Source organism: Phocoena sinus, chromosome X (assembly GCF_008692025.1).
Source record: "Phocoena sinus isolate mPhoSin1 chromosome X, mPhoSin1.pri, whole genome shotgun sequence".
Lineage (NCBI taxonomy): Eukaryota > Metazoa > Chordata > Mammalia > Artiodactyla > Phocoenidae > Phocoena > Phocoena sinus.
This window is the reverse complement of record NC_045784.1, coordinates 7452317-7465695: the sequence shown is the minus strand read 5'-3', so window position 1 is coordinate 7465695 and position 13379 is coordinate 7452317. Positions and strand designations below refer to the sequence as shown.

The 13379-nt window shown below is 48.6% G+C and overlaps 1 protein-coding gene across 8 annotated transcripts in view; it reads right to left on the bottom strand.

The window, feature by feature from the left end:
- The window catches only part of CLCN4 (chloride voltage-gated channel 4), a 77847-nt gene that overhangs the window by 43213 nt on the left and 21255 nt on the right, over nt 1-13379 (bottom strand). The window contains exons 1-2 of one of the 8 annotated variants that reach the window (XM_032618785.1): nt 10211-10658; nt 8095-8683 (exon numbers count right to left, since the gene is read on the bottom strand). The exons of 3 other annotated variants lie outside the window; for them this stretch is intronic. In XM_032618785.1, the coding sequence (XP_032474676.1) occupies nt 8095-8122 (28 nt within the window). In that variant the 5' untranslated portion in view covers nt 8123-8683; nt 10211-10658. Of the gene's footprint in view, nt 1-3556; nt 4918-8094; nt 8700-10210; nt 10659-11781; nt 12734-13379 lie in introns of those variants that run through there. 4 more of the 8 variants (XM_032618786.1, XM_032618784.1, XM_032618787.1 and 1 more) reach the window with 4 other exon arrangements.

Here is a 13379-nt window from a genome sequence, read left to right as displayed (position 1 = left end):
TAGTTGATTAACAATGTTGTGATAGTTTCAGGTGTACAGCAAAATGATTCAGTTATACATAGACATGTATCTTTTTCCAATTCTTTTCCCATTTAGGTTGTTACAGGATATTGAGTAGAGTTCCCTGTGCTACACAGTAGGTCCTTATTGGTTACCTATTTTAAATACAGCAGGTGTACATGTCAATCCCCAACTCCCTAACTATCCCCTTCCTCCACCCTTCCCCTCAGTAACCATAAGTTCATTCTCTAAGTCTGTGAGTCTGTTTCTGACAAACGTTACTTTCTTATTATTTGTGGTAGTTTTGTGCTATAAAGTCACCATGGCCACCGAATTAGTGAGTACTAAATCACTGTCCCCAAGAGAAATACAGGGTTAGTTCCTTCGAGCCTCTGGTCACAACATTTTCATCAACCAATCAATATACAACCTTGTTTTGTGTGTTTCTGTTTAAAGACACCTTATCAAATATATATCGTTGGTTCATCCACTGAACTCATAGCCAAACAGCACTGTTATTCACGCTGCAGGAAGCTTGTCTAACAAACATATTTTCTCCATAAGGCCCAGCACAGCCTTCTCGTGCTTAGAAACACTACAGACACTCCTGCCCTGCACTTCAAGGCCACTGGAAACAGCAAAATTACTAATAAAAAAAGCACAAAAGTGCGAAAAATATGGCACTAAAGAGACTGTGAAAAGAACGCTTGTTTCTGGTCTGGGCACTGAAACAAGACGGCAGAGCACCAATTTCTCCAACCTCAGCTGGGATCGTGCATTCCTGGCAACTCAAACTTTTTGAGGCTCTGCATGTGCACTGACCGGGCAAGCGCCCCATGTATCGCCCTGGATGTTACAAATACACTTTAGTGAGCAGGCAAGTTCACAAATACGGAACCGCTCATAATGAGGGTCAACTATATCCATTTCTGGAAAACCTCACGTTCTGCAAAAGCAGGGCATCAACATGAGAGGCCTGCGGGAAACAGGGTTGAGGCATACCACTCAAAACCAAATCACTGCAGTCAATCAAGTAACCGGTTCTCCTGGGAGATAAAGCGGACCACTGACGCAGACAACCTCTGCGGATACTCAAGACGTACAGCAACAGCAGAGTGAAAATGCTAAGACTTAACTCACTGGTGGGAGCCAAGGTGATCCACAGAGGGAGTGGTCCTCTGCACCGCGGCCGGGGGGGATGCCATGGGGATGACAAGGAGGCAGGACAACCTGCCACATGAGCCATGCTATGGTCTGAACGTGTGTGTCTCCCCACCCAAATTCATACATTGAAAGCCTAACCCCCAAAGGATGGTATTAGAAGGTGGGGTCTTTGGGAGGTGATTGGGTCATAAGGGCAGTACCTTCAAGAATGGGACTAGTGCCCTTATAAAAGAGGCCCCAGGGAGCTCCTCTGCCCCCTCCACTATGTAAGGACACAACAGGAAATCTGTGACTGGAAAAAGGACCATCACCTGACCATGCTGGCACCCTGATCTCAGACTGCCAGCCTCCCGAACTGTGAGGAATAAATGTCTGTTGTTTATAAGCCACCCAGTCTGTGGTATTTTGTTATAGCAGCCCGAACAGACTAAGACAAACCAAGAGCCATACCAGGCTGGCAGCACACTGCCCCGGACAAGCAGCCCCGAGTGCAGGCCCTCACTTCTAATTTTCCTTAAAATACAGTCAAAAGGGTGCCTGCTGCCAGGGCAGTAGCAAAGTGGAGGATTTCTTCCTTTCCTGCCTAAGATAACAATTCCACTCCTATTATTCTGCCGCCCCTTGTCTGGAAAACAATCTCAAATAAACCAAGACATCTTCCATGTTACACCACCATCAGAACCTGATTTACAGATCACACAGGAAATAATTTGACACAGAGAAAACTCTTTGCAGCAGGACCAATGCTCACCACCAGTTAGCAAGAAAAATAATACACTCTTACAAAGACAAGAGGTTGGAATAAACACTAAGCCAAAATTTCTTTGGCAAAGAGCATGGAAATTTGAATTATAGGACGGGAACCACAAAAGTGCCGGAATAAGATGGTTAAAGAAGTGCAGGGTAGTTATTAAAATATTTGAGCACAGGCTTCTCTCAATTGCTTTATGTATTTTTATATCTGGAGGACTCAACCACGACCTGACAAAACTGCATTTTGATCAAATTGAAAAGTCGCTACAGGCAAAGTGGAGTAATCACCTTACAAGCAATAAAATGGCGATAGTTATTGATTTATTGACTGTCTGTGCAACTTTGCTACTTTAAAACTTAAAAAGTTTGAAGTCTGAGCCATGCCAAGCTGAAAACTATACCCACTGATGAATGCCCAGGGAAGAATCATATTGCAGAAGTCAGTAGCAACCAATAATAAAAGGGAAGGAATAAAATTAGAAAGCAAAGATTTCATTTTCATTTCTAGAAAAACAAGATGGTAATAGCCTTGTATTATATGCGGTAAAGAAAATCTCTGATGGGAAAAAGAAGATGGCAGGCTGCTGACCCACAATGGGTAGCCCGTGTAAGAAAACCCAAGCCATCAGATCGAAGAATTGCAGAGACTTGGACATTCTATTAAAAAGAAGTTCATGTTACCTGAAATTTAACCAAATCTCTAGTCAAGCAACAACTCCAGGCAATAATGACTGAAACAAAAAGTCACTCTGGAGAACAAATGTATCTTTAAACTTTGGTGGAGCATGTCATGGTCCTGACAATCAGACGCATAATTGGTAAAGGAAAATAAACATGATCTAATCCGTAGATCTAATTGGAGGCTTTCCCTGGGGCCCCAGAAGGAGGTGGTGACTTCGCTTCTGAAGCTCGGGTTAAGAAAGACAGGAGGACCAGAAGCGTAAGAAGAGGGCATCCAGGTCAGAAATAACGGAAAGAGGGAATTCCCTGGTGGTCCAGTGGTTAGGACTCAGCACTTTCACTGCTGAGGGCAGGGGTTCGAACCCTGGTCAAGGAAGTAGGATCCCGCAAGCTGTGCGGCATGGCCAAAAAATTTAAGAAAAGAAAATAAAAATGGAAAGAATTCTATCTGGGATCCCCTGGGAGATATAGATGGATAGGAAATGAGAATCCAGCCACACACAGGAACAAAAAGGAATGAACTCCAAGGACTTGATGAGAAATAAACTTAACCTGTGTAAGTTCAATATGGCACCCAAAGGGATGCAAATACTGCTGACCCTTGAACAACACAGGTTTGAACTGGGTGGGTCCACTTATACGTGGATTTATTTCAATAACTATCATACCTGTATTTTCGTTTTACAGATCTTTACCTACGTGAGGGGAAAAGTTTGTGTTCGACTAGAGAGCCCAATATGTAGAATCATAAGAACTAGGGTTTGAGTCCTGATTCTATCCAGACTGTTTCAGCTTCCTGCCCTTGGGTGAGTCATTCATCAATTCCTCTGGTTTGGAGGCAGTGAGAGCAGGATGCGGCTTTCCGACTGTGCTGGGGGTCAGTGTCCCTAACTCCCACGTTGTTCAAGGGTCAACTATAGTCATCTGCACCTTAGAGGGGAGCCCTTGCTCCTCTCACCTGGTTTTATTTCTTCTCTCCAATAAGAGCACTTCTGCTGGCAGGTGACACCTCTGCTTATGATTTCAGGAAGGACAGCATCCTAGATCCCGCATCTGAGATTCCTACTTGGTCTGGATCGTTGAGGTCAGAGCACAGCAAACTGCAGCTTGTGGGCTAAACCCGGCCTGCTGCCTGGCTTTGTAAATAAGTTCTAGAGGAACACAGCCATGCCCACTCCACAGATTGTCTGTGGCTGCTTTCACATCGCAGCGGCACAGTTGAGTATTTATGACAAAGGCCAAATGGCCCCCAAAGCCTCAAATGTTTACTATTCGGCCATTTACAGAAAACGTTTGCTGACTCCCGATCTACACGGTGGACTGAACACAGAAACGGCTCAGATTCTCTACCTGTTCCTGCCTCTACAGCATTTTCAGTGGGACCTTGCGGCTCTTCTTCATTAAGAGGTAGAGTCTATTTCTCCAGCTCTTGAATCAGGGCTGGCCTTGGGACATGCAGTGGAACTGACAGCATGCATGTACTGAGTCTAGACCCCAAAGGCGACGCGGCCTCTGCTTTCTTCCTTGGCCTTCTGCCATGAGCAGAAACCTAGGCGAGATGCTGGAAGATGAGCAACCACATGGAGTCAAGGTGGGTCATCTCAACTGAGGCCATCCTAGATCATCCAGGCTCGCCAAGCACAGATTCATGAGTGAGCCCAGCCAAGAGCAGCTGGCTTTGACCCAATCAAACCACCCAGCTGACCTGCAGACCGTGAGAAAAATGAATGGTCATTGTTTTAAGCCACCGGGTTTTTTTGAAAGGGTTGTCGTGTAGCAGCATCATAACCATGTTTAACAGGTATGATTTACGTGGGCTCCAAGGGAGAGAAGAAATGAAGATGGCTAAGTTAGTTGCAAGGGAGGACAACTAACTTAGCTGCAGCAACAGATAACGCAGCTGGCAACAGAGACAGGATGGAATCGAACTTCACGCTGGAGGTGTCCATCCTGAAGAAAGAGCATCTCTCTTACACAACCATATTTATACAGGGACTTCGGAAGACACAAAGGACACCTAGGTCTTTTATCCAATCCTTAAAGGCAAGAAAGGATCTACAGAGTATGAGGGTAGCTGTGGGCTTTTCACATTCAACAAGCTATCCTAGCTTATTGAATGTTTTTAATGACGAAAGGGTGTTGAATTTTGTCAAATGTTCTTTCTGCATCTATTGAGATGATTATGTAATTTTTATTCTTCATTCTGTTAATGTAGTGTATCACATGGGTTGAATTCCAGATGTTGAACCATCATGGCACCTAGTGATAAATCCCATTTGGTCATGGTGTATGATCCTTTTAATATGCAAACCAGAAACAAGACAAAAAGACAACCCTCAGAATGGCAGAAAATATTTGCAAATGAAGCAACCGACAACAGATTAATCTCCAAAATATACAAACAGCTCATGCAGCTCAATATCAAAAACACAAACAACCCAATCAAAAAATGGGCAGAAGACCTAAATAGACATTTCACCAAAGAAGACATACAGATGGCCAAGAGGCACTTGAAAAGATGCTCAACATCACTAATTATTAGAGAAATGCAAATCAAAACTACAATGAGGTATCACCTCACACCAGTTAGAATGCCATCATCAAAAAACCTACAAACAATAAATGCTGGAGAGGGTGGAGAAAAGGGAACCCTCTTGCACTGTTCGTGGGAATGTAAATTGATACAGCCAATATGGAGAACAGTATGGAGGTTCCTTAAAAAACTAAAAATAGAATTACCATATGATCCAGCAATCCCACTACTGGGCATATACCCAGAGAAAACCATAATTCAAAAAGAGACATGTAGGATTTCCCTGGTGGCGCAGTGGTTGAGAGGCCGCCTGCCGATGCAGGGGACACAGGTTCGTGCCCCGGTCCGGGAAGATCCCACGTGCTGTGGAGAGGCTGGGCCCGTGAGCCATGGCTGCTGAGCCTGCGCGTCCGGAGCCTGTGCTCCGCAACGGGAGAGGCCACAACAGTGAGAGGCCCGTGTACCGCAAAAAAAAAAAAAGAGACATGTACCCCAATGTTTATTGCAGCACTATTTACAATAGCCAGGACATGGAAGGAACCTAAGTGTCCATCGACAGATGAATGGATAAAGAAGATGTGGCACATATATACAATGGAATATTACTCAGTCATAAAAAGAAATGAAATTGAGTTATTTGTAGTGAGGTGGATGGACCTAGAGTCTGTCATACAGAGTGAAGTAAGTCAGAAAGGGAAAAACAAATACCGTATGCTAACACATATATATGGAACCTAAAAAAAAAAAAAAAGGTCAGAAGAACCTAGGGGTAAGACGGGAATAAAGATGCAGACCTACTAGAGAATGGACTTGAGGATATGGGGACGGGGAAGGGTAAGCTGGGACAAAGTGAGAGAGCGGCATGGACATATATACACTACCAAATGTAAAATAGATAGCTAGTGGGAAGCAGCCACATAGCACAGGGATATCAGCCCGGTGCTTTGTGACCACCTACACGGGTGGGATAGGGAGGGTGGGAGGCAGACACAAGAGGGAGGAGATATGGGGATATATGTATATGTATAGCTGATTCACTTTGTTATACAGCAGAAACTAACATACCATTGTAAAGCAATTATACTCCAATAAAGATGTAAAAAAAACCCAGATGAATGGATAAAGATGTGGCACATATATACAATGGGATATTACTCAGCCATAAAAAGAAACGAAATTGAGTTATTTGTAGTGAGGTGGATGGACCTAGAGTCTGTCATACAGAGCGAAGTAAGTCAGAAAGAGAAGAACAAATATCGTATATTAATGCATACATGTGGAATCTAGAAAAATGGTACAGATGAATCTATTTGCAGGGCAGGAATAGAGACGCAGACACAGAGAACGGACATGTGGATACGGGGTAGGGGAAGGGGAGGGTGGGACGAATTGGGAGATTAGGTTTGACATGAATACACTACCACATGTAAAACAGATAGCTAGTGGGCACCTGCTCTATAGCACAGGGAGCTCAGCTCGGTGCTCTGTGGTGACCTAGGTGGGCAAGATTGGGGGGGGCGGGGAGGGGAGGTCCAAGAGGGAGGGGATATATGTATACGTATAGCTGATTCACTTTGTTGTACAGCAGAAACCAACACACCACTGTAAAGCAACTATACTCCAATAAAAAATAATAATCTTTAAAAAAAAAAACTTAAGTGTTTCATGAAAACACATTTTCCTTACCACCCTGCATGTTCCCTCATTCCCAAAGTTTGTCTAATCAGTCCTTTGATGTCTGTAGCTCACAGAAGAGACCTGATGGATTCCAGTTCTGCGCAGGGAGATTAAGCAAGTCAAACTGAACTTTTGGGGGTCCTGCTGCGATTTCTGTTCACCAAGAACTCGTGAGGCCATTAAAACATGAATCCATGCCTGGCATTTTAAATATCTTCTCCTGAAAACTCCTCAAAGTGTTTACATTTATTAGAGACTATTTTCTTTCAAACGAAATACAAAATGAAAAGACCACTAACCGAGAAATTTGCGTGAATCCCATCTGGCTGTGTGACCTCCGCTGACCCCCGCTGACCCTCACCGCCCTCCTCTCAAAAACTAGTCCTGGGCTGGACTGTTTCTCAGGTGCTTTCCACCCAGAGCAGATGACACAGAGACTGAAACTTAGTACCAGCCCCTTCCACACGCTCGGGGACAAGCAAACAATCTTCAATTCATCAAAACTTTTTTTTTTTTTTTTTTTTTGCGGCACGCGGGCCTCTCACTGTTGTGGCCTCTCCCGTTGCGGAGCACAGGCTCTGGACGCGCAGGCTCAGCGGCCATGGCTCACGGGTGCAGTCGCTCCGCGGCATGTGGGATCTTCCCGGACCGGGCCACGAACCCGTGTCCCCTGCATCGGCAGGCGGACTCCCAACCACTGTGCCACCAGGGAAGCCCCATCAAAACTTTTTGTCTCTGCACAGATATTGGTTAAGCCTAGGGAACTTTCCAGAAATTTCAGAGCTGTCTTCACTGCCAGCTGTTTCTATCAGTCATTACAGAGCAGAAAATCATTTGAAAAAGGACATACTCTTCACTGTTGGCAAAATTGAGATCATCTGAGTGATAATCTCACATCCTCAAAAGCTATAGTGATATCTGTGAGCATTATTGCCCTTAACAGGTAGAAATGGGAACCCAAAAGTGCAACTCAGAAAAGATTATTAAAAACAGAAAAAGCAAGCCCCAGGTAAGCAGGGGGATCTTGTAACCAACAAGAAGCCAAGAGTCCTCGCTCCTGTCCTTGATGGAAATGCATGCGCACCAGTAGCTGCTAGGAAGATGCTTGTTCCTCTCCAATCAAGCCAGAGGGAGACAGAGACCAGGGACGCCGGACTGGCCTGGGCATAATCACAGGGCAAGTCCAGGAAATGAGTTATCTACAATCTTCCAACTTGCCCTGCTTTTCGTGCAACTGCTATTTTAGTAAACAGAAGTAGCAAATCTAACGTCCTCATTTTACTTACGTTCTGGAAACTGCTCTGCATTACTCATCTGGCCTGGATCTGGGGGCAGGTCTGGATCACCTGGTGGAAAAGTCAGGCCTTCCCCCTGTCAACCTTCGAGTCACCTGTGCTTGGAAGGGCAGCACGAAAGAGCAGGCGAGGTGGCTGTCATCTTGGGACCTTCTCCTTCTGGCTACAGAGGTGCACTATTAATTCCAGAAGTTTTCATCCTCTACAAGTAACCCCATGCCCACAGCAGTCCCTCTCCTGGCCCAGCCCCTCGTAACCACTCATCTGCTTTCCTTCTCTATAGATTTGCCTCTTCTGGACACGTCACAGAAATGGCATCATATCATATGCGGCCTTTTGTGTCTGGCTTCTTTCTGTTATTATAATGTTTTCAAGGTTTGTCCATGTTGGAGCATCAGCGCTTCACTCCTTTTTATGGGTGAATGATACTCCGTTGTGTGGATATACCACATTGTGTTTGTCTACTCTTCAGCTGATGGACATCTGGGCTGTTTCCACTTTGGGGCTATGGTGACTAATGCTGCTATGGTCATTCCAGTCTTCACGTAGACGTGTATTTTCAGTTCTCCTGGGTAGACACCTAGGAACAGAATTACTGGGTCATATGGTAAGTCTACATTTAACCTTTTGAGGAGCTGCCAGACTGAAATCACTTTTCTTAAGTAAGCTTTTTATTGAAATAAACATCTATCCATAAAAAGGCAAAAGTCCTAAGTGTACACCTCCTCAAATTTTCACAAAGTGAGCTCACGCACATAACCAGCTCCCAGATCAAGGACAGAACGTGACCAGCGCCCAGAAGCTCCCTCACGGCCCCTTCTAGGCCCCTACCCCACCCGTAAAGGTAATCACTATCCTCACACCACAGATGAATTTTGCCCGTTTTTGAACTTTATATAAATGGGATCTTTTGTTTCCAGCTTCTTCTCTTCCACACTGTGTTGTAAGATCTACCCATGGTGTTGAGTTTATCTAACTATCGTTCGTTCATTCTCTATGCTCTACAACAGTGAACTTTTTCTCTTAAGGGTCAGAGAGTAAATATCTGTAGCTTCGTGGGCCACGTGGCCTCTGTCGGGACTACTCAACTCCGCCACTGTCACGTAAAAGCAGCCAGAAACAATACACAAATTAATGGCTGGGGCTATGTGGCAATGAAACTCGACTTATCGACAATTAAGTCTGAATTTCATATAATCTTCACCTGTCACCAAGTATTATTCTTCCTTCAGTTTCTTTCCATCATTAAAAAATATTAAAAAACAATTCTTAGCTCATTTTGGCTCAGGCAGTGAGCTGCATTTGGCCCACGGGATGACGTTCTTTGCCGCTTCCTGTCCTATAGTATTCAATGGTGCAAACAGACCCCAGTGAGTTTATCCATTCTACTGTGGATGGACATTTGGCTGGTCTCCCACTTGGAGCCGTGACACTACTAGCTAATCCCCAGATGACTTGGGCAGATGGAACGGAAAGTCATCACCCAGATTAAAATATTAAAAGTCTCGGAATTCCCCGGCGGTCCAGTGGTTAGGACTCTGCGCTTTCACTGCCGAGGGCCCGGGTTCGATCCCTGGTCGGGGAGCTAAGATCTTGCAGGCTGCACAGTGCAGCCAAAAAAAAGTCGAAAGTCTCCAATCAGCAAGGAAGGCTGGTCACCCCAAGGGTGAGTTCCAGCAGGTTCCTCTGGCAGTGTGGGCGTGGGAGAAACTGCCACCAAAACCTCATCCCGGCCCCGTGAGCCTTTGCAGCAAGCTGGCCTTGTCGTCCTTCTCCTCCCTGTGCCCTCGCAGTAACTCAACTGCCATTCAGGGCTTGGCAAATGTTTCCTACAAAGGGCCAGATGGCAAATATTTTCAGCTCAGGGGCCATGCAGCCTCGGTCACAATTCGTCTACTCAGCCCTTCGGTCGTTGAAACACAGAGCAGCCCAGACAGAGCAGAAAGAAGACATGTGCCTGTGTGCCCTGACGTGCGACCTACAGAAAGAGGCCGCGCTCGGGGGCTGCTGGGCGCTACTTGACACAAGCAGTCACGGGGCATCTGCCACCCACCTGCCAGGCCCTTGTCCACAGTGCCAGAGCCACCGGCAGGTCGTCAAGCCTCACCTACCAACAGAAGCAGCAGAGCAAGCACCACCATCCACTGGGAATGTACAAAGATGAAGAGGCATGGCCTTCCTGCATAGGATTCTGGAAGGGAAGGATGGGACCCTGCAAATGCAAGCACAGGAGCTCCCGAGCGACGTTTCAACCTGGAAGCTTCAAGGGAATAAAAGGTAGTTCTTAACACACACACATACACATCAAGGTTTCTAGGATATCCTACCATCAGAAAAGTTTCTCCAACAAGTTAGGTATCCTAATGCTTCAAGACACCAGATGCCCCTGGCTTGTGAATACAAATATGGTCATAGCATCACTTTGACAAAGTGGTCAAGGCCATCAGGGCTAGAGGTCACACATACTCACAAGAGACCGTGAAAGGAGTAGGACACAAGGAGGAGAGGATCCCAGAACACTGAGTTCAGAGCCAGGCCTTAGATGACAACTAAAAATATATATATGGAAAAAAGCTTCATGTCTTACAGATTATCCAGAAGCTCCAACAACCAATCACAAGTCACTTTTCTTGCAACCTGCATGGATTACAGCAGGCACTAAACTCAGGGCTGATGTCTGCTGGCCGCCAGCTCCTTGGTGCTGGCCGCTCCTCTGAAGGCCACCAGCCTGGGCTCCCTGGGGCTCAGAGGGGGTGTCACTGCACCACGGGGCCACCAGAGGGTGCTGTGTGAGCAGCCCTGTTGCCTGGGGCAGCTGAGTCCACTGGGCGGGGCCTGCCTCCTCTCTGTCTGCTCCAACCAGTACCCTGCCCTGCCTCACCTGCCATCCTTCCCTCAGCCTCCTTTAGCCCCAACTCCTGCCTCAGGTCACAGGAACTCCTGTCTCCACAGCCCATGGCTTGTGCTCTGTGCCCTGAGCAACTCAAGGCCAATTCCCGCTCCGACCCGTGGCCACTCCTCTGTCACCTTCAGTGGCTTCTCGGCTTCTACACACCCTCTGACTCCAGTGCTTCCCAAGGTGTGCTTGCAATGGGTGTGTCTCACACAGCCTGCTGACCGAAGAGTCGAGTCGCGTCAGAATCCACACTGTGTGATTCCATCTACGTGGCATCCTATAAATTATACGTTAGGCTTCGTGTTCGATCCATTAAGCCATACAGTCAGGTGTTATGCACTTTGGGGCGTGTTTGCTATACTTTGCCATTTGAAGAAGTGTTTGAAACTGTGGGCTGCCCATCAGGAAATGCAGTTTCTTAGGCACGACTCTCATTTGTGGCTTTTGCCCAGCGCATCTGTTCCTTCTTCCAGCGATAGTAGTGTCATTTTTCTTTGGAGCACAAGCCCTTCCCCACTCTCCACGGTCCTGGAGGTTTGGGTAGAAGGGGACTATGGTGGGAAGGAAAGCTCCAGTTCGATGGGCAGGGACTTCGGGGCTCGCTTTCTTTTGAGATGCGGAAGTGTTTGGAGAAGAAGAGGATGCTCTGAAACAGCCCTCTGACAGGCCCGTGGAGGGAGGACTGGAGGAAGAAACTGAAGGGGGCATGGGGGCTTAGGACACCTGGGCCCTGCAGGCCAATGTGGGTGCCTCGCCAGACCCGCCGAACCTGGGCTGCTCACCTGTAAAAGGGCTGAGCGCCCTCCGAGGTGGCCTGGAAACGGGCAGAGAAACGCCGGCACCTGGCATTCGCTAGACGAGCTGGTTACTGACTAGATGGCAGTGCAGCCGAGCATTTAGCTCCGCACAGGAGTGCAAGGGCAGGCCATTCTCGCCCCCCAGAACTGTCCCTCCCCTCCATTTGGTACCAAAGCTTCCCCTTCCCACCGTGGGCACGTGACCCAGGCTGGCCAATGACAGTCTCCAACCGCCAGGCACAGCGACTGGCTGTAGGGCGAGCAGGGGACCCATGCAGTGCCACACGCGGACGACAGAGAAAAGGAGGACCCTCTTTCCAGGGGAGTGGCTACCCTGGGAGCCACCACCTCTACGGCGGGTCTACAACGGGGGGATGAGACCGGGCGACACAGACCAAAGATGGATGGACCAGTGGCACCCAACAGGCAATTCTGCCCCCAGGGGTCACTGGGCACATTTTGTCACATCTGACAGGGGTGCTGCTGGCATCTAGTGGGTGGAGGCCAGGGATACTGCTCAGCACCCTACAGTGACCAGGACGGCCCCAAGTGCCGACAGCGCTGAGGTGGAGAAATTCTGCCTTAATTCAAAACTGGACCAAACGAGCCTTTGGGGCACGTCCCTGCAGGGGTTATATTTGGGGGCCCCAGAGTCAACTGGTGACCTTTGAACCATGTGGATTCACAGGCCATTTCTGCCCAAAGTGGCCTTCCAGGTGCAAGTGTGCCCCTAAGCAGCCACTTGGCAGTGCCTGGAGACATTCTCGGAATGTCACAATTGCGGGGGAGGCCGGGAGTGCTCCTGGCATCAAGTGGGGTACAGGCCAGGGATGCTGATAAACATCCTAAATGCGCAGGACGGCCGAACAGCAAAGAACGGTCCGCGCCAATGTCAAGAGCGACAGCCGAGAAACTGAACAAAAAAGCAAGGGCCTTCCAGTTCCTGAGACCGGGTTCCCTGGCTCCTGCCAACGCCACCGGTTCTCCCCGCCCTGACAGCCAGAGCGGCGCCCCTCCCACCCGTTCTCACGGCCATGACGGCCAGAGCGGCGCCCCTCCCACCAGTTCTCCCCGCCCTGACAGCCAGAGCTGCGCCCCTCCCACCAGTTTTTCCGGCCCTGACAGGCAGAGCTGCGCCTCTCCCACCAGTTCTCCCCGCCCTGACGGCGAGAGCGGCGCCCCTCCCACCAGTTCTCCCGGCCCTGACAGGCAGAGCGGCGCCCCTCCCACCAGTTCTTCCGGCCCTGACGGCCAGAGCGGCGCCTCTCCCACCAGTTCTCCCCGCCCTGACGGCCAGAGCGGCGCCCCTCCCACCAGTTCTCCCGGCCCTGACAGGCAGAGAGGCGCGCCTCTCCCACCAGTTCTCCCGGCCCTGACAGGCAGAGCAGCGCCTCTCCCACCAGTTCTCCCGGCCCTGACAGGCAGAGCGGCGCCCCTCCCACCCGTTCTCACGGCCATGACGGCCAGAGCGGCGCCCCTCCCACCAGTTCTCCCCGCCCTGACAGCCAGAGCTGCGCCCCTCCCACCAGTTTTTCCGGCCCTGACAGGCAGAGCTGCGCCTCTCCCACCAGTTCTCCCCGCCC